Here is a 21,288-nt window from a genome sequence, read left to right as displayed (position 1 = left end):
GTTACGTAGTAATAAGAATTTTGTGAGCTACTGAAGTGAACTTGGTATCAATCCAAACTAGGTTGTTTTAAATTTAGGATGCCAATTGTAATCTTCATGGTAACCCCTCCTACGACACTTTTTTTTTTTTCTTTTTAGGGCCACACCTGTGGCATATGGAAGTTCCCAGGCTAAGGGTCAAGTGGGAGCTACAGCCGCTGGCCTACATCACAGCCACCACACTGGATCCGAGCTGTATCTGCAACCTACACCACAGCTCACAGCAACACCGGATCCTTAACCCAGTGATCAAGGCCAGGGATCCAACCTGCATGGATACTAGTCAGATTCATTTACACTGAGCCACAACAGGAACTCCAGAAACTATTTTTAATATATACATAAAGGTTAATAGAAAGAAATCACTATGGCAAATTGCAAAAAATTAAACACCAAGGAGGTAGTAATGGAATAAACAAGGAATAACAACAGCAACAAAAAACATTCCAGAAAAGGCAAAACTATGGTGACAGTAGGTATATCAGTGGTTGCTGTGAACTGAGGGGCGGGGAGGACAAGTAGGAAGAATAGAGGGATTTTTAGGGCAGTGAAATTATTCTGTATGGTATTGTCAAAATGGATACATTTCATTATAGAACTGTCAAGACTCATAGAATAAACAATACAAAGTCTGAACTCTAACATAAATTATGGATTTAGGTTGATAATGATGGTCCATTGACTAATGTTAGTCCATTGATTATAACAAATATATTGGCGTGGGAGATGCTGATGATGGGAGATGCTGTGGGAAAGGGCTACGTGGAGAAGAAAGATCTCAAATCCATAACCTACCTTTACACTTTAAGGAACCTGAATAAAATAGCAGACTAAACCCAAAATTAGCATAAAGAAGGAAATAATAAAGATGAGAACAGACAGCAATGAAATAGTAGAAAAGCAACAGAATCAATGAAACCAAAAGTTAGTTCTTTGAAAAGATTAATGAAGTTAATTTTTAGCTAGACTAAGAAAAAAAGGGCAAGATATAAATAAATAAAAATGGAAATATCACTACTGGTTTCACAGAAATAAAAGGGATAGTATTTTCTTATAAGAATACTATAAACAACTGTATGCCTGAAAATTAAATATCCTAGATAAAATGCAACATTTTCTAGAAAAACACAAATTACCAAAACGGACAACAACAAGCAGAAATTTGAGCAGACCTATACAAAATAAAGAGACTGAATAAATAATCAAAACCGCCCAACAAAGAACAGTGCGGGACTGGATGGCTTCATGGGTGAATGCTGCTAAACGTTTAAAGAAAAACAAATGCCTATTCATGTCAAAATCATCCAGAAAACAAAAAGCAGAAGAGACACCTCTAATAGTATTCTGGACGCAATGCCACTGTGGTAGGGGATCGCATACCACCAAACAATTCTCAGACACCAGCTGGGTGTCCTATAGCTCAACTCAACGTCTGACACTATCTACCCAGAGATAACATCAGATTCCACAAATCTACAAAAATGATACAAAAGAACCTACAAAACAGAAAGAGACTCGAAGATTTCAAAACCAAACACATGGTTACCAAAGGGGAAATGTTTGGGGTAGGGATATGTTGGCAGGGGGCGGGGAGGCGGGGAGAAATAAATCGGGAGTTTGGGATTGGCATCTACACAGTACTATACAAAATCGATAAGTAACAAGTACCTACTGCACAGCACAGGGAAATCTATTCAGCCCTCTGCAGAGACCTATATGGGCAAAGAATCTGAAAGGGAATGGATAGATGCATATGGATAACTGATTCACTTTGCTGTACACCTGAAACTAACACAACATTGTAAGTTAATTGTATTCCAATAAAATTTAATTTAAAAAACAAACATCTCCCCACCCCCAAACAAAACACATCAGATTCTGCAGGTAAAGGGCTCAGTCCCGGGAGACTGTACTTCACATGCCAATCACAAGTCCAGATTGTCACCTGTGATTATGACCATCCAGCTACTGATGAGAGGTTCCCACCACCCCCTCCAACCCAGGGCGCCAAGCACAAGACCAGGTTGTTACCTCTACTTCTGACCCACTGACTTTTTTGGTTTTAGGGCCACACCCATGACATATGGAGGTTCCCAGGCTAGGGGTTGAATCAGAGCTGTAGCTGCTGGCCTATGCCACAGCCACAGCAACACGGGATCTGAGCCATGCCTGCGACCTACACCACAGCTCACAGCAACACCAGATCCTTAACCCACCGATCGAGGCCAAAGACTGAACCTTCGTCCTCATGGATACTAGTCGGGTTCATTAACCAGTGAGCCACAATGGGAACTCCTGATGACGTTTAATCAGAAATTCCCATGACCTCCTCATTGGGCTCCATTAATTTGCTGGAGTGGCTCACCCAACTCAGGACACCCATTCGCTTACTTGACCACCACTTTGTTACAAAGGATGTCAAAGGATGAGGATGAGCAGCCAGAAGAAGAGGGGCAGAGGGCCTGGCACGAGCAACAGTGCGGAGACGCCACACCCTCTCCAGGTGCCTCTCTCCTGATGCCAGTCTCCGTGTGTTCGCCAAGCTGGAAGCTCTCCATGTCGGCTCTTTTGGGTTTTATGAAAGCTTCATTAGTAGTTGCAATTGATTAAATCATTGGCTGTTGATGACTGAATTGGATCTTCAAGCCCTTCCCCTCTTCAGAGGTGGGGGGATGGAAAGTTCCAATCGTTCTAATCACATGTCTGGGTCTTCTGGCACCCAGCCCCCATTCTTAGGAGCTTTTCAAAAGTCACCTCATGAACATAAACCCAGGAGGAGTGGAAAGAGGGTTGTTCGGAATAACAAGATCCCCATTTCACTTTTATGGCTCTGAAGCAATTTCAGGAACTGGCGACAAGAGACGCGTGTTATGACAAAAGACGCTGCCATTGCTCTAATTGTTCAGGAAATTCCAAGGGTTTGGGGAGCTGGTAGCCAAGCCATGGACGAAGTCCAAATACATATGGGAAATACATTTTGATCACTAAGATGCCACTATAACCCAGATACCCCAGGAAGACAAAGATACTATAAGAAGACTACAGATCAGTAACTGTTGTTAATTAATAAAGTTGCTACATCTATGATATGATTAAGAAAAAAAAAAAACCCTAAACACCAAATTTAAAATTTAAAAATGGGAAATTAGCACATTTCCTACAGACCTTAAAATAGAAACTAATGAAATAACAAGAACAACATTTTCCCAATAAATGCAACAACTCTGATGCAATGGAAACAGTTTGTGAAGAACACAATGTGCTGAGACAGACACAACAAGAGCCAGAACATCAGAAAATCTTGCCTTTGTTAAAAGATCTAGTTGAAATTTTATTTCATGTCTTTATTTTTTGGTCATGCCCGTGGCATGTGAAAGTTCCTGGGCCAGGGGTCAAACCTGTGCCACACCAGTGACCCCAGCTGCTGCAGTGACAACACCAGATCCTTCACCTTCTGCACCTCAAAGGAACTCCCACAAAATCTGAAATTTTAATTGAGTCTTCACACAAAGAAAGCTCCAGGCACAGAGGACTTCAGTGGTGATTCTATCAAACACGGAAGGAAGAAATAATGAAATAATGCCACTGCACCCCAACTTCTTCGGAAAGCAGAAGAGGAAGAACACCTGCTAACTCATTTTATGACGCCTGTGTAACTCTCCTACTAAGGGCAGACAAGGATATTACAAGAAAGGAAAATGACAGGCCAGTCTTTTTCGTAAATGTAAGTGCAAAAATCCTCAAAACATATGAGCAAATCAAATCCAGATATATCAAAAATTTTAACTGAAGGGCCATGTACCATGACCAAGTAAAGCTTTCCCAAGAAATGTGAAGTTGTTTTCATACTTGAAAATCAATGTTTGTTCTCGACAGTATCATCTCAGTAGATGCAAAAACTTGACAAATTCAATACCCATTTAAGATTTAAAAGCAAGGAGTTCTCATTGCGCCTCAGTGGTAATGAACCCAATTAGTACCCATGAGGATTCAGGTCTGATCCCTGTCCTTGTTTAGTGGGTTAAGGATCTGGCACTGCCATGAGCTGTGGTGTAGGTCACAGAGTCAGCTCAGATCCTGCATTGATGTGGTGGTGGCGTAGGCTGGCAGCTATAGCTCTGATTCACCCCCTAGCTTGGGAATTTCCATATTGCTGTGGGTACCGCCCTAAAAAGCAGGAAAAAAAAAGATTTAAAACAAAAAAAAAAGTCTAAGTAAACTAGGGTTAAAAGGAACCTTTTTTCTTTTTTCTTTTTTTTTTGCTATTTTAGGGCCCCACCTGAAGCATATGGAGGTTCCCAGGCTAGGGGTCCATTTGGAGCTGTGGCCAGCTTATGCCACAGCCAACAGCAATGCCAGATCCGAGCTGCATCTGGGACCCACACCACAGCTCACTGCAACACTGGATCCTTAACCCACTGAGGCGAGGCCAGGGATTGAACCTCATCCTCATGGATCCTAGTCAGGTTTGTTAACCACTGAGCCATGAAGGGAATTCCAAAAGAAACCTTTCATAATTAAATAAAAGATGTCTAAGAAAATCTACAACCACTAATACAGATTGAATACTTTTTCCCATAAGCTTGAGAACATGGCAAGAGAAATTTGCCATTCGGTGTTATTCTACGCTGTAATGAAGGTTCCAGCCACTTCAGTATCGTAAGGAAGAAAAAGTCATAAAGATTAAAAAGGAAGAAGTAAACTGTATTTATTAGCAGAAAACATATAGTGTATGGAGAAAAGATTAAGGAAATTTAAAAAAAAATCCCATTAACAAGTAAATTTAGCATGATTGCTGGGAACAATATTTTAAAAATTGACACCAGTTTTAAAAAAGTGTCACCAGAGAGCAAAGTCATAGTGTGGACATCTAGACTTCTGCCTTTCATGTAAATTAACAAACAAACAAGACAAAAGACTTCAACAGATCCTTCACAAAGGATGACACGTAACAGCCAATAAGAACAGGAAAGTGTTCTCATCAGCGTTGTGTGTCAAGGACACTCACTGGGATGACTTAAGAAACTCTTTAAATCAACTATACTTCAATAAAATTTAAAACGTAAAAACTCAGACAACATTCCCTTACTTGTCTGTTCAAAGAGCCAACTTTTTGATTTGCTGACTCTTTCCATTCTATGTGTTTTATTTTATTAATTTTTTGTTCTATCTTTATTATTGTTTCTCCTCTTGGGAGGGTTCCATTTGCTGTTCTTTCTCTAACTTCTTGATAAGAATATGAGAATCAGACTTCCCGTCATGGCTCAGTGGTTAACGAATCCGACTAGGAACCATGAGGTTGCGGGCTCGATCCCTGGCCTTGCTCAGTGGGTTAAGGATCCAGCATGGCTGCGAGCTGTGGCAGGCAGTTGCAGCTCCAATTAGACCCCTAGCCTGGGAACCTCCATATGTTGCGGGAGCGGCCCTAGAAAAGGCAAAAAGACAAAAAATATATATAAATATGAGAATCATTGATTTTTCAGCCTTTTCTTCTTTATTGATTAAGGATATACATTTTCCTATAATCATGATTTTAACTCTATCCCCCGAAGTTTTAAATGTCATATTTTTTAATATTTTAATTTTGCAACGATTTAAAATTTACAGAAGTATTGTCAGCAAAGGATAAAGAACACCTGCGGGCATTGTGCTTCATGACCCCCGAGTACTTGAGTGCATATTCCCTGTGAGCAAGGACACTCTCCTATATAACCACAGAGCAGCCCTCAAAGTCAGGAAATTAATTTTGATTCATTACTCTATCCAATCAACAGACCCCACTCACATTTTGCCGATTTACCCAATAGTGTTCATTGTATCAAACGGATCCAACCCAGGGACACAGGCAGGTTGTATAGTTGTTTCCGTTTCTCTCCAGCTGGTATGCGGCTTGGGTTGCAGCTGTGGCTCAGATTTGACCCCGGGCCCTGGAACTGCCGTATGCCAAAGGTGCAGCCAAAAGAAAAAAAAAGGCAACTTGAAACCAGTACTGTCAACTGGAAGATGCTTTAGCCATGAACCTTATCACTCTCTTACAGTACATACCACAACCTAATCCATTGGTAGCAATGCCTCCTTTCACTATAAGCTGGGGTTTGATCTTCCAGCAGTAGAGTTCCTTGTTTCATTCAGTTAAACACGGCTGATGCTAGGATCCTTAAGAAACAAATGCAGGAGTTCCCATGATGGCGCAGTGGTTAACGAATCCGACTAGGAACCATGAGGTTGCGGGTTCGGTCCCTGCCCTTGCTCAGTGGGTTAACGATCCGGCGTTGCCGTGAGCTGTGGTGTAGGTTGCAGACGCGGCTCGGATCTGGCGTTGCTGTGGCTCTGGCGTAGGCCGGTGGCTACAGCTCCGATTCAACCCCTAGCCTGGGAACCTCCATGTGCCGCGGGAGCGGCCCAAGAAATAGCAACAACAACAACAACAACAACAAAAAAGACAAAAGACAAAAAAAAAGAAAGAAAGAAAGAAAGAAACAAATGCAACAATTACCCTGGAACATTAAAGATACTGGGGGCAGCTAAGTATGTCTTAGCCAGTTTGGGCTGTTATGACAAAACACTGTAGAGTGGCTTAAACAATAAACATTTATTTCTCCCAGTTCTGGTGGCTGGGCAGTCTGAGATAGAGGTGTCAGCCAATTGGTTTCCTGGTGAGGGCTCTCTTTTTCACAGCTGTCTTTCTGCTATATCCTCACATACAGGCAGAAAGGGATCTCTGATCCATTCCTCTTCTCATAAGGGTACCAGTTCCACCATGAGGGCTCCATCATTGACATCATCTAACCCTAATCACTTCCCAAAAGACTTCCCTTCTAAATGCCATTACTTTGGGGATGAGGGCTGCGATATATATTTTTTAGGGGAATATAAGCATTTATTCCATAACAAGGTATATGTTTTCCTCAATAGAAATCAGCATACTTAAGCAAGAAATGTTAGATAGATGTTTGAAAAATAGAAAAATAACAGAGAAATAGAAGTAGAAACATGAAAGAAAACAGGAGGTAAAGAGAATTAAATATAAAATATACTTAATTATTTATTTTAGCATGTAATGGACACTCAATAAATGTTTGCTTCTTAGTAATTGAAATAATGCCTGTCACATATATAACACTATATTACATACATAAGTCCTCAGTGGTTTTTCTATTTTGTTTCTTTGCTTTATATATTTAAGAAATTATTATCATGAAAGACTAAAATAAATGAATGGAAGGTTATTACAGGCTTGTTACATAATGTCAAATATTGTCATTCATATTATGTGCTCATTTTTTTTATTCCTGTATAAAACATTTTGTGCCTTGTTAATTATTAACTCCTTATCTTTTATCATTTTCTTTTAGGGCTTTTTTCTCCTGAATTGTCCAGACTTAACACCTTTGGCTTTCCAATTAATATATCTTAATTTATCATATAATAACATCTGTTACTTTCCCACAGAAGTGAGTCCACTTTTATTATTGTACATATTGTAATAATCTATGATTAATAATAACTATAATTTAAAAATAGACACATCATACCCTGGAGTTGCTATAAAGTAAATATATTTTGGATTGCATTCCTAAGGCTTATTTTCAGAAGTACCAAAAGTAGAGGGTATTGTTTCTTAGGAAGTCCCATGAATCAGGTCTCAAAGACTGTGTTACAGTCAGACTCTCAAATATGTTCTCATATTGTATAATGCATATAAAATAATTTATTTTTCTAATTCTGAATAAAACCTAAAATATGCTTTATCAATATATATTTTTTTCTTTTTAGGGCCAAACCTGTGGCACTTGGAAGTTCCCAGGCTAGGGTCGAATTGGAGCTGTAGCTGCCAGCATACATCACAGCTCACAGCAATGCCAGATCCTTAACCCACTGAGCAAGGCCAGGGATCAAACCTGCGTCCTCATGGATACTAGTTAAGTTGGTAATGGCTGAGTCACAATGGGAACTCCCTATAAATTCCTATCTTTTAAAATGGAAGAAATCAAAATCTAACTTTCCATCTTAAGTCACTAGAAAAAAAGAAGCAAATTAAATCTAAAGAAAGAAAAAGGAAGGAGATTATAAAAATCAGTGAAATGGGGACTGGAAAAAAAATAGAAAAAATTAATAAAATCTAAAGTTATTACTTTGAAAAGATCAACAAAATTGACTACCCTTACTTAGATCAACTGAAAAAGAAGATTCAGGAAAGATTCAAGTTACTAATATTAGGAGTGAAGGATGGGATATCATTATCAACTTTACCAAAAAAAAACTGTTTACGATTTTAAGAGAATACTGCAAATAACTGTATACCAACCAACTGGATATCGCAGATGAAAATGGACACATACCTAGGAAGACACAAGAATGAACTCAAGAACTGAGAAAATCTGAAAGGTTCTGTTAAAAAAAAAAAAGTTTCAATAGTAATTTAATTTCTTTTTTCAATAATAATTTTTAAACTTTCCATAAAGGAAATTCCAAGATCAGATAATTCCATTGCTGAATGCTACCAAATGTCTTAAAAAGAATTAACACACATCCTTTCCAAACTCTTAGAAAAAATGGGAGAGAAAATTTTATCATTCAAACTATTAAACCAGTAATACTCTGATAACCAAACCTAGACAAAGATATAGAAAGAAAAGCAAACAATAGAACAGTATCTCTTATGAATGTAGATGCAAAAATCCAAAAGCTAGTAAACCAAATTCAGCAGCATAGGATTTTATTCCATAACCAAGTGAGTTTTATTCCAGAAATTCAAACTTGGTTAAACATATTAAAAATCCATGTAGGGGGGTTCCCGTCGTGGCGCAGTGGTTAACGAGTCCGACTAGGAACCATGAGGTTGCGGGTTCTGTCCCTGCCCTTGCTCAGTGGGTTGACCATCCAGCGTTGCCGCGAGCTGTGGTGTAGGTTGCAGACGCGGCTCGGATCCAGTGTTGCTGTGGCTCTGGCGTAGGCCAGTGGCTATAGCTCCCATCCGACCCCTAGCCTGGGAAGCTCCATATGCCGCGGGAGCGGCCCAAAGAAATAGCAAAAAGACAAAAATAAATAAATAAATAAATAAAGATTGTAAATTAAAAAAAAAAAAATCCATGTAGGGAGTTCCCATTGGGGTGCAGCAGAAACGAATCCAACTGGTATCCATGAGGATGCAGGTTCAATCCCTGGCCTCGCTCAGTGGGTCACCAATCGGGCATTGCGGTGATCTGTGGTATAGGTCACAGACAAGGCTTGGATCCCATGTCGCTGTGGCTGTGGTGTAGGTGGCAGCTGTAGCTCCAATTTACCCCCTAGCCTGGACTTTCATATACTGTGGGTGTGGCCCTAAAAAAATAAAAAAATAAAAATCCATATAACGTAGTGAAGGGAGAAAAACTATGCGATTATCTCAATAGAAACAAAAAAAAGCGTTTTTTACAAAATCCAACATTTTTTCATGAAAAAAAAAATTCAATAGCTATGCATAGAAGGGGGTACCTTAAACTTGACGTCTACAAAAAACTCACAGCTAATACCATACTTAACGGTGAAAGACTGAAAGTTTCCTTCCTAAGATGAGAAATAAATGAAGACACCTAGCCACTATGTATTCAGCATCGTACTCAAGTGTCTAGCCAGGACCATTAGGCAAGAAAAAGAAATAAAAGGCATTCAGATTAAAAAGGAAGGAGTTAAACTATCACTAGTTGTAAATGACATGGTCTTGTATAGAGAAATTCTAAGGCTTTCTCTAAAACCTGTTAGGACTAATGAGTGAGTTCATTAAGGTTGCAGTGTTAAGATCTGTACACGACAACCAACCGTGTTTCTCCACATGACCAACGAACACGTCTGGCAATAAAATTAATGTTAATTCTATTTACATGAAAAAGAATCAAATATTTAGGAGTACGTTTAACAAAAGCACAAAACGTATCCTGTGAAAACTACAGAGCATTGTTAAATTAAAAGAGACATCCGTAGATGGCAATACATCCCATGTTCATGGATCTGAAGATTTAATACTGTTACGATGCCACCATCTGCAACTTGATCTACAGAGTCCCTGCACTCTATGAAAACGACAAGTTGCCTTTTTTTCAGAATTTGACTGGCCGATCCTAAAGTTTTTATGAAACTGCAAGGGATTCCAAATAGCCAAAACAATCCTGAAAAAACAAACTTGGGGGACTGAAACTTTCTGATGGCAAGAATGAGCAAGCTCTACTCCACCAATATTAAATCTTTATGATATAAAAGGTCCAATTTAATGCTAAAGAGAGCTAACGCAAAACGCACTATAGCCACAGCAACACAGGATCCAAGCAGTGTCTGCAAACCACCCCACAGCTCAGGCAATGCTGGATTCTTAACCTATTGAGTGAGGCCAGGGATCGAATGCATCCTCATGGATACTACTCAGGTTCATTAACTGCTGAGCCACAACAGGAATGCCTCTATTTTTAAATTTCATAAGAAAGGTCAGTATATATAAAATTACTGTGACATCAGAGTAAAACGAGCTGGCTAAGGAATCCGACACCCTATTGGTCACTAAGGTTAATTCCACTTATTTTCCTGCAGGTATCTCCTACATTCCTCAGTCTGCACATAGTTGCTTCTTATGAAACCATGACCTTGATCAAACAGGATCATTTTTTCCATTTAGAAAAGGAACATTCTTTTCTTTTTTTTTTTTTTTTTGTCTTTTTGCCTTTGTTTGAGCCGCTCCCGAAGCATATGGAGGTTCCCAGGCTAGGGGTCGAATTGGAGCTGTAGCCGCTGGCCTACACCAGAGCCTCAACAACTCAGGATCCGAGCCACGTCTGCGACCTAAGCCACAGCCCACGACAACGCCGGATCCTTAACCCACTGAGCAAGGCCAGGGATCGAACCCGCAACCTCATGGTTCCTAGTCGGATTCCTTAACCACTGAGCCACGATGGGAACTCCAAAAAAAAGGAACATTCTTTAATCAAGGGTATAGTGTAATCAAGTTACACTATCTTACCATGTAATTCATATTAATGCTGGTCAGTTATCCTGAAAGCTTACCAAAAATATTTACTGAGATATATGAAATACAGCCATTTAGTGTTAACTTGACTGCATTAGTCCAATGGTTTATAAAATGTAGCAAATAGAGATCTGCATACTTTACTAGTCTACTCATGTTTGTTTCTCTTTTCTGCTCCTCAGGTATTTTGTCTTGAAAATTTACAAATACTGATCCTGAGAAACAATCCTATCAAAGAAATTCCTTCTACGATTCAACAACTTAAGTTCCTTAAGTCTTTCAACATTGCCTTTAATTTGATTACTACTCTTCCACCTGGGTAAGGCTGACAGTCTGAGATCATAAACACAGAAAATCAAGAACTTATAATTTAGAAAAGGATCAATTTCCCTTTTGAAAGCAGCTAGCTACTTCTTAGCCACTTGATAATTCTTATTCTGTTCCAATTAGCTGATTTGCTTTCTATTATTGTGTTAAAAGGATCCTATGGGTTACACAGATGGCAGTTAATCTGGGGCTAGTTAATACACATCCAGACATCCAGACATCCATTATCTGACTACAGATTCAATCATATAAAGCTCAGGTGAGAACCTTATAGCGAACTCTTTTTTTTTTTTTTTTTTTTCCTTTCCCCTTTGGCTGCACCAGCAGCACATGAAATTTCCGGAGCCAAGGATGGAGAGAACTCACGCCACAGCAACGACCGAGGCCACTGCAGTCACAATGCTGGATCCTTAACCCACTGTGCCACAAGGGAACTCCAAGAACCTTATACCTAACTTTTGGTAGCCTTTTTGTATGTGTAAAGCATACTGAACTTGAAATTAGAAATTCTAGCCTATTCAAAGTTGAGAATTACCTATTTGATCTGTAGAAAGTCCATTCTAGGCTTCAACTTCCTCATCTGCAAACTAGGAAATTACTTGTACGATATCTAAAATCCTTTAAATGCTAACAGAAATGTCAGTATCCAGGTATAAAAGAAGTTTTTCTTCCCACATATGGACTGGTAATCATTTATTTAATTGCTAAGGAAAATTCTGAACCAAAAACTTAACCAAATGCCAAAAGAAGATATCTCTTTCAGTTAGATTTTAGCAAATTGAATGTAGGTTAAGGGCAAAAAGTTAAAAGCATAGGGACTCTTCAATAGTTGAATAACATTTTGCAAAAGAAGATTCGAAAAGTAATTAAGTGCATCAAAATTCATTTATAAAGTTGTTAATAATTAACAGCACTGTTTATAATTAACAGTCCAACAAAATCTACATTCATACACTGTAAAACTATTTGGTCATTAAAAAAAATTTTTTTTAATGGCCACACCTGCTGCATATGGGCATCCCCTGCCAGGGACTGAATCTAAGCTGCACCTGCGACCTATGTCACAGCTGTGGCAACTCCCCGATCCTTTAATCCACTGTGTTGGGCCAGGGATCAAACCCACACCTCCACAGCGACCCAAGCTGCTGTAGTTGGATTCTTAACCCACTGTGCCACAGCAAGAACTCCTGAAAAAAAAATTTTTTAAGTATGTAAAAATTCCTGCTGTATAGCACAGGGAACTATTTCCAATCACTTGTGATAGACCATGATAGAAGATAATGTAAGAAAAAGAATGTATACATATACATATATATGTGTATATATACAAAACTGGGTCACTTTGCTGTACAGAAGAATTTAACAGAACATTGTAAATCAACTATAATAAAAAAAATTTGAAATGGGGTTCCTGTCATGGCTCAGTGGAAAGGAATCTGACTAGCACCCATGAGGATGCAGGTTCGATCCCTGGCCTCGCTCAGTGGGTTAAGGATCCGGTGCTGCTGTGAGCTGTGGTGTAGGTCACAGACTCAGCTTGGATCTGGCGTTGCTGTAGCTGTGGTATAGGCCGGCCACTGCAGCTCAGATTCAGCCCCTAGCCCAGGAACCTCCATATGGCCCCAGTATAGCCCTACAAAGACCAAAAAAATAAAAAATAAAGTATGTAAAAATGATATCATTTCTGTGTAAAAATACATATATACACATTAGACATTACATATAAAACATAAAAAAGAAGGAATAAACACTAAAGAAGTAAAGGTGTTGCACTATCCTCACTGCTGGACTCACCTCTGTTTTTTCCACAGTAACATACGCTCTGCTGCCTTGATACTAGAATCAGCCATTTCTCTAAGGAAATCCTGTTTCCTTTTATGGAAGATGGGATTTAAACACCAAGATCTGGGTGGTGGATATTCTCACTGATGTTGGGATGCTATTGCTTTCAGACATTCTCAGAGGACAGTGATAAGTAATTTATGTATGTATACTAACCTGCGTGTACACACGTCTGTCACTGTTACTGTACACACACACACAACTCACTCCCTGAAGTTAGGCAGACATAACTGTAACAAACATTAAAAAAAAAAAGAAAAAAGTTATTATCTTTTCCTCATGGATGGCAGGAGGAAAATAACATAGAAAGTAGCTACATTTAAAAACAAACAAACAGGAATTCCCATCATGGCTCAGTGGTTAAGGAATCCGACTAGGAACCATGAGGTTGCGGGTTCGATCCCTGGCCTTGCTCAGTGGGTTAAGGATCCGGCGTTGCCGTGAGCTGTGGTGTAGGTTGCAGATGCGGCTCGGATCCCGCGTTGCTGGGGCTCTGGCGTAGGCCGGTGGCTACAGCTCTGATTCGACCCCTAGCCTGGGAACCTCCATATGCTGCGGGAGCAGCCTTAGAAAAGGCAAAAAGACAATAAATAAATAAATAAATAAATACAAAAAAACAAAAAAAACAAGAGAAAAAAAGAAAATGGCTAATTTTACCTAATAGAATCAAATGTTTGCCTTGCTTTTTTGATGCCATTTGACTTAATTAGCTAGCGTGTTCCTTGGTAAAGAGAAACTGTTCAGGAGTTCCTGTCGTGGCGCAGCAGAAATCCGACTAGGAACCATGAGGTTGTACGTTCGATCCCTGGCCTAGGATCCAGCATGGCTCGGATCTTGCGCTGCTGTGGCTGTGGTGTAGGCAGCTGTAGCTCTTATTCGACCCCTAGCCTGGGAATCTCCATGTGCCTCATGTGAGGCCCTAAAAAGAAAAAAAAAAAAAAAAAAAAAAAACTGTTTAGAATAAACTTAAGAACATACTTGTGAACCCTGAAGTAAGAAATGACTCTGGAAATGCCCACATTTATTTTCCCAAGTTGCTAGTGATTAAAAAGATAGGGATTGGACGACTTTGTACATCTGAAGAGTTATATCTGATTTCACATTAACTTGGCTGAACTACTCAACTTCTTGTAGCTTCCTTTTTTGGGGGTTGTAAATAATATTAACATTGCTGTTGTCCAGTGATAGATCATTCTAAACTGCTAGGAACACACAGTAGGCTCTCAAAAGGTAATATTTATATCATTGCAGTGGTAATTAATGTTATCACATGCAACTTTAGCTAGCCCAGTCTTCCAAGCTAGGCTCCAGTTTAAGCAGCTCAATAATGTGCCAATAAAGACAGCAATGAAATAAATGTAAAAACTGTGATAGGGAGTTCCCGTCGCAGTGGTTAACGAATCCGACTAGGAACCATGAGGTTGCGGGTTCGGTCCCTGCCCTTGCTCAGTGGGTTAACGATCCGGCGTTGCCGTGAGCTGTGGTGTAGGCTGCAGACGCGGCTCGGATCCTGCGTTGCTGTGGCTCTGGTGTAGGCTGGCGGCCACAGCTCCAATTAGACCCCTAGCCTGGGAACCTCCATATGCCGCAGGAGCGGCCCAAGAAATAGCAAAAAGACAAAAAAATAAATTAAAAAAAAATTTAAAAAATAAAAATAAAAATTATAGTTGATTTACAATGTTCTGTAAATCTCTCCCATACAGCAAAGGGACCCAGTCACATATACATATATACATTCTTTTTCTCACATTATCCTCCATCGTGCTCCATCACAAGGGACTAGATACAGTTCCCTGTGCTAGACAGCAGGACCTCATTGCTTATCCACTCCAAAGGCACTAGTTTACATCTTCCAACCCCAAACTCCCAGTTCACCCCACTCCCTTCCCCCTCCCTCTTGGCAAACACAAGTCTGTTCTCCAGTCCATGAGTTTTTTCTTTTCTATACATAGGTTTATTTGTGTCATATACTAGATTGCAGATATAAGGATAATTAATGCTATTACACGCAACTTTAGCATGTTAGGTATTTGTCTTTCTAACTGACTTCGCTTAGTATGAGAATCTCTAGTTCCATCCATGTTGCTGTAAATGGCATTATTTTGTTCTTTTTTATGGCTGTGTAGTATTCCATTGTGTCTACATATATCACATTTTGATGTGCTAGGCACCATGCAAAGCACTGGATGTATGAAAACATAAAGATGAACCCTTGGCCTCCAGAATGTCATGGTTTAGTGGACAGATATTTATCACACACTGTGATAAGTTCTATGGCAGAGGTAAGCAGGAAAGTGCAGAAGAGGCAGTGCATCCAATCTGAAAGATCAGGAAGAGTTCCTTGGAAGAGGTGACATCTAAGCCAAGAGTTAAAAAATGAAGACATAGATCAAAGAATCAGGTTTGGGGGAATTGGAGATATGTGAGAACTGGCTAATTCTGGGAAATTTAGCAATTAAATTCTGGACCAGGGGTGAATGTGGGGCAGTGTGAGAGGTGAGCTGGCCAATGTAGTCTGGGGCCAGATCATAAGAATCATTATATGCCACATTAAAAGAGCAGGGAGTTAATGAAATATTGTGCTCATGATGCTTCAGTTAATAATCATGCGATGTTTCATCTCTTACTTTAGGGAACACGGGAAGGCTTTAAAAAGAGCACTGACAGGGGAATATTTACTAGGGATTTTGGTGACTGTCATTCCAGTCATCAAGAAGCAACCCCCCCCAGCCCCCCCCCACACTCCGCCGCCGCCAGGAGGCAGGGCTCTCTGTGTCAGTCTTTGTGTTCTTTGGCTCTTACTTTCAAGTACTTCACTAAATGGAAAGACAGACCAAAGATATGTCACCTGGAAAATCTTAGTGCAACTGCACGGATTTGAATCGTGTCCCACAAACACTCATGTCCGTGCAGAACCTGAGATTGCAACCTTATCTGGAAACGGGATCTTTGCAGATGTAACTAGTTAACCTGAGGTCACACTGGATTTTAAGGTGGGCTCTAAATCCAATAAACGGTGGCCCTATAAGAAGGCCATGGAGTTCCCACTGTGGCACAAAGAGATCGGTAGCCTCCCTGCAGTACCAGGACACAAGTTCGATCCCCGGCCCGGCACAGTGGGTTAAAGGATCCAGCGTTGCCACAGCCGAGGCGCAGGGTTGCAACTGCAACTCAGATCTTATTCCCAGCCCAGGAACTCCATATGCCGTGGGGCGGTCAAAAGCGAAAAACAAAAAAATTAAAAATACAAAAAGAAGGCCATGTAGAGACAAAGGTGGAGACTGGAGTTTTGCTGCCATAAACTAAGAGACAAAGATTGCTGCTGCCCCCTAGAAGCTAGAAGAGAAGCCAGGGAGAGCGTCTCCCTCACAGCCTCCACAAGAACCAACCCTGCTCACACCTTGATTTCGGATTTCTGGCTGCCTGAACCGTGAGAGAATCCATTTCTTTTGTTCTAAGCCACCCAGACTGTGGTAATCTGCCACGTCAGCCCTAGGAAGCAAATACAGCAACCAAGAAGAAAATGTACCTATGAAAGTTGTCAGGAATTTCTTTTTCTTTTAGATGGGATTCTATCCACTCCAAACATCTCAAACCAGTCTTAAGGGATCATCATTTTTTTTTAGGAAACTTCATGGTAATTATACCATCTAGAGTGAAAAAAGAAAGTCTCTAAGTTTCAAGATCTGAGAAAAATAGTTTCTCTCCACTTCTACCTATTGGCTGAAGAATTAAACTATTTATGCCCAGTAATGATGAACAGATAATCATTTTTACAATGCATTTTCTCTTTCTATTTAAGGTTATTTTGCTTGTTTAATCTTGAAGAACTCGATATTTCCTACAATAGCATTGCTTTTATTCCAAATGAAATCCAGAAACTCAGGTATTTTGAAAGTAGTAAGTACTCAGCAGACATGTGTCCCCTAAGGATCTATTTGGTGATGACTGTGATGGAGAAAATTGAGTCCTTTCACTTATTTAATATCAGGAAACATAATACTTGAAGCATAAAGTTTGCCAAAATGTACTTGGGGTGGCCATTGTGTACTATTTTTAAGAGATCACATTTTCAGTAATTATTTCAAAGATAGTACTAGAGTTCCCGTTGTGGCTCAGCTGCAACAAACCCGACTGGTATCCATGAGAGGTTGTAGGTTCGATCCCTGGACTCACTCACTGGGTTAAAGGATCCAGCGTTGCCGTGAGCTGTGGCTTAGGTCACAGATGCAGCTCCAATTCAACCCCTAGCCTGGGAACTTCCATATGCCCTGCGTGCAACCCCCACCCCTCAAAAAAGATAGTACTGCTGACCACTTAAATGACAAGCTGCTTTTGCCCATTTATCTGTGTGTGCACCTGTAATTCTTTTTTTTTTTTTTTTTGTCTTTTTGCCATTTCTTTGGGCCGCTCCCTCGGCATATGGAGGTTCCCAGGCTAGGGGTCTAACCGGAGCTGTAGCCACCGGCCTACGCCAGAGCCACAGCAACGCGGGATCCGAGCCGCGTCTGCAACCTACACCACAGCTCACGGCAACGCCGGATCGTTAACCCACTGAGCAAGGGCAGGGACCGAACCCGCAACCTCATGGTTCCTAGTCGGATTCGTTAACCACTGCGCCACGACGGGAACTCCTGTAATTCTTATAAGTTTATTTTTTGTAAGGAAATACATATATACAAAATGCTAATAATACACAGTGCTATAACACTAAGCTCCAATTCCTTCTCACACTAATTTTTGAAAGTCTCTTAAGCTTATTTCTGTCCTAGGTCAGTACCATACAATTTTCATTATGACTTTAGAATAATATTTCATAATCAGTAGGGAGATTATCTTTCAATAACAGTGTCTTTCAATTGGGATCTTTAAGGTCATTTAATACAATACTAAGACTCTCTTCTTCCCCCCCGAAATATAAAATTGTATTGCTTCTATGAATGTACTACTTTCTGTAATTTTCATTTCTAATTGACTATTACCAGACAGAATAGAGAAATGGAGAGTTGAACAAAATAGAGAAAGTTATTTACTTCTTCACATTAATTTAAAAATATACTATGTAAACAGGAGTTCCCGTCGTGTCTCAGTGGTTAACGAACACAGCTAATATCCATGAGGACGCAGGTTCGATCCCTGGCCTCGCTCAGTGGGTTAGGGATCTGGTGTTGCCCTGAGCTGTGGTGTAGGTCACAGACACGGCTCAGATCTGGCCTTGCTATGGCTGTGGTGTAGGCCGGCAGCTGCAGCTCCAATTCGAGGCCCAGTCTGAGAACTTGCATATGCCAAGGGTACAACCCTAAAAAGTCAAAAAAAAAAAAAAAAAAAAAGGAAAAAAAGAAAGAAAAATATACTATGTAAACAAATTATCTTAGTTCTGGTTGAATTTTATTAAATTCTATTTGGTTTTTCTAGGAGCATTATCTTCAGTAAAATGAGATCATTTTATATCTGCTTTTCTAATATTTATACCAATTATTTAATATCCCATGTAAAAATTTTTATATTTTAATAGAATTCAGCCTGTTCACATTTGTTATGACTTACATATTTAATTTTTTGCCGTCTGTTTTATTTCGTATTTACTATTTATTCACTTTCACCTTTTTATATTTTTTTTCAGGATGCTATTTATTCTCTTTTTTTCTCCCTTGTTAATTCTGGAACTCCACTGAACTTTCCCAGTCCACTACAGGCTCTCTTTCCTTCCCCAAAACTCAAACATATATTTATTTAATATTTTATAAAGCAAGATAAAAGCTACTTCCCCCAAACGGATGGTCTGTCTCCCCACTGCTGTCTTCCACCAAGAGTTGAGACCTTTAGAAAACTTGAATGAGAAAAAAAGTGTTGATGTTTAATCTGTCTACGAAAATAAAGTTTTCTTTATATCATTATACCATATTATATTTTATGTAGTATAACATTCATTCTTCCTTCCATATCTGTGATTACTCCTTTTTCCATAATGATGACAGGTTGCAAAGACATAAAATATGTATTTTAACTCTATCATTTACATAAATGCATTTATTTGCATAACAACATATTGGTTCAGTCACTTTTAAAATTAATTCTCTTGATTCTAAGGAAATACTTAACACTTGGTATTTTATTATTACTAAGTTTTATACCAATTTCTGGGAACACGGGGACATATTTCTACATCGGTATTAAACCTCTGTGAATACCTTTCAAAATAGAGTTTCCTTTATTTGCAGATCCCTTGAAAGATTGATTGTTGATGGGAATGAACTGACTACTTTCCCACATGGAATTCTGAAGCTTAACCTTAAAAAAATCCTATTTGAGAATAACTTCACTAATCCCAGCTTTTGGAAAGAGAATTCTATGAATAATCCGCAACGTCTTACTCAACTTGCTTCTTGGTTCTTTTTAAAGAATAATCTACATAAATATTATCCTGTGATCCCAGTGGAAATTCAAAAGTTACTAAAATGGTGAGCAAATTCTGAAGCCCTTTTAACCAAAACACACTTTGTAGCCTTTAAAATATTCTCTTTTTTTGTCTTTGTTGTTGTTGTCGTTGTTGTTTTAGGGCCACACCTATGACACATGGACCTTCCCGGGCTGGGGGACACACTGGAGCTGCAGCTCCTGGCCTATACCACAGCCACAGCAGATCCGAGCCATGTCTGCAAATGGCTCATGGCAAGGCAAGCGACTGAGCGAGGCCAGGGATTGAACCCGCATCCTCAGGGATACTCGTCAGGTTCTTAACCCACTAAGCCACAATGGGAACTCCTAAAATATTCTTTATTACAAGGCCGGATGATACTTTTACCATACACGCACACACCAAAACATACATGCAATTCTTCAGACTGTTTCTTCTACCTCTTCAGGCACCATAATGTGGTCTGACTTCGGCCCATCTCCTAATATTCTCAAGTTATTACTTAAATCCCGTCTGAGGGGCAGGTTGCTGAGTTGTAACTGGCAACATCTAAAAAGGTGAAGCATAAGGCTTTCCTGTGAAACACCAAGGACACAGAGTGGGTTCTTCAGTCTCAGGCGCATTAGGAAAGAAAACGCCTTATTCCACCTTAACTTTGTAAAGAACAGGAATAGGGCAGAAACACAGAGAGCAAAATTTCTTCCCTCAGGGGTCAAGTGAGAATTATTCCCTAGTTCAGGACTAAGGTTCTTAAATCCCACACACTGAGTCCACTTAGGCTTATCACTTCCTTTTTAAAGAAAAAAATTATTTTAATCTTTTTAGGGTCACGCGTGGCAGCATATGGAGGTTCCCCAGCCAGGGGTAGAATCAGAGCTGTAGCCACCAGCCTACGCCACAGCCTCAGCAGCATGGGATCTGAGCCGCGTCTGCGACCTACACCACAGCTCACGGCAACACTGGATCCTTAAGCCACTGAGCCAGGCCAGGGATCGAACCTGTGTCCTCATGGATGCTAGTCAGGTTAATTTCCGCTGAGCGATGACGGGAAATCCTAGGCTTAGCACTTCCTTTCTTCAGATGGCGTGAAACTATTTTTACTGCAGGACTAGTCATCAGTGCTTGTATTACTGACTTAACAAATATTTGTTGTATGCCTAAGTAAAATGGTTTTCCAGGAGTAAATTTATTACCAAAATTTACTCAATAAAAAGGCAGAAATCCTGAGCAGACTAATAACCATTGGAGAAACTGAAAAAGATGATTTATAATCTATCCATCAAAAAAGGAACTGGGGGGAGGTCCCATCGTGGCACAGTGGTTAGGGAATCCGACTAGGAACCATGAGGTTGCGGGTTCAATCCCTGGCCTTGCTCAGTGGGTTAAGGATCCGGTGTTGCCGTGAGCTGTGGTGTGGGTCGCAGACGCGGCTTGGATCCCCTGTTGCTGTGGCTGTGGCCGTAGGCTGGTGGCTACAACTCTGATTTGACCCCTAGCCTGGGAACTTCCATATGCCGCAAGAGCGGCTCAAGGGAAAAAAAAAGGCAAAAAGACAAAAAAAAAAAAAAAAAAAAGGAACTAGGGGCATTCCCTGGTGGCCTAATGGTTAAGGATCTGGCACTGTCATTGCTGTGATGAAGGTTCAATCCCTGGCCTGGGAATTTCC

At 40.0% G+C, this 21,288-nt stretch overlaps 1 protein-coding gene across 15 annotated transcripts in view; it reads left to right on the top strand.

Moving 5' to 3' along the window:
- Positions 1-21,288, top strand: part of LRRC63 (leucine rich repeat containing 63) — a 46,961-nt gene that overhangs the window by 14,916 nt on the left and 10,757 nt on the right. For 11 of the 15 annotated variants that reach the window (XR_014819470.1, XR_014819471.1, XR_014819472.1 and 8 more), the window contains exons 6-9: positions 7,395-7,493; positions 11,218-11,354; positions 17,007-17,090; positions 19,426-19,665. Coding sequence is in view for 5 of the 15 variants with exons in the window: in XM_084981791.1 (XP_084837917.1) it covers positions 7,395-7,493; positions 11,218-11,354; positions 17,007-17,090; positions 19,426-19,665 (560 nt within the window). In the remaining 10 variants the exon portion in view is untranslated. Of the gene's footprint in view, positions 1-7,394; positions 7,494-11,217; positions 11,355-17,006; positions 17,105-19,425; positions 19,666-21,288 lie in introns of all 15 variants that reach the window. The other 4 variants (XR_014819476.1, XR_014819479.1, XR_014819477.1 and 1 more) reach the window with 1 other exon arrangement.

This window comes from Sus scrofa, chromosome 11 (genome assembly GCF_054392235.1).
Source record: "Sus scrofa isolate SSC_HxYL_T2T_F1_AM1 chromosome 11, Sscrofa_HxYL_maternal_Yorkshire_Landrace_v2.0, whole genome shotgun sequence".
Classification (NCBI taxonomy): Eukaryota; Metazoa; Chordata; class Mammalia; order Artiodactyla; family Suidae; genus Sus; species Sus scrofa.
This window is presented reverse-complemented; position numbering and strand designations above follow the sequence as displayed.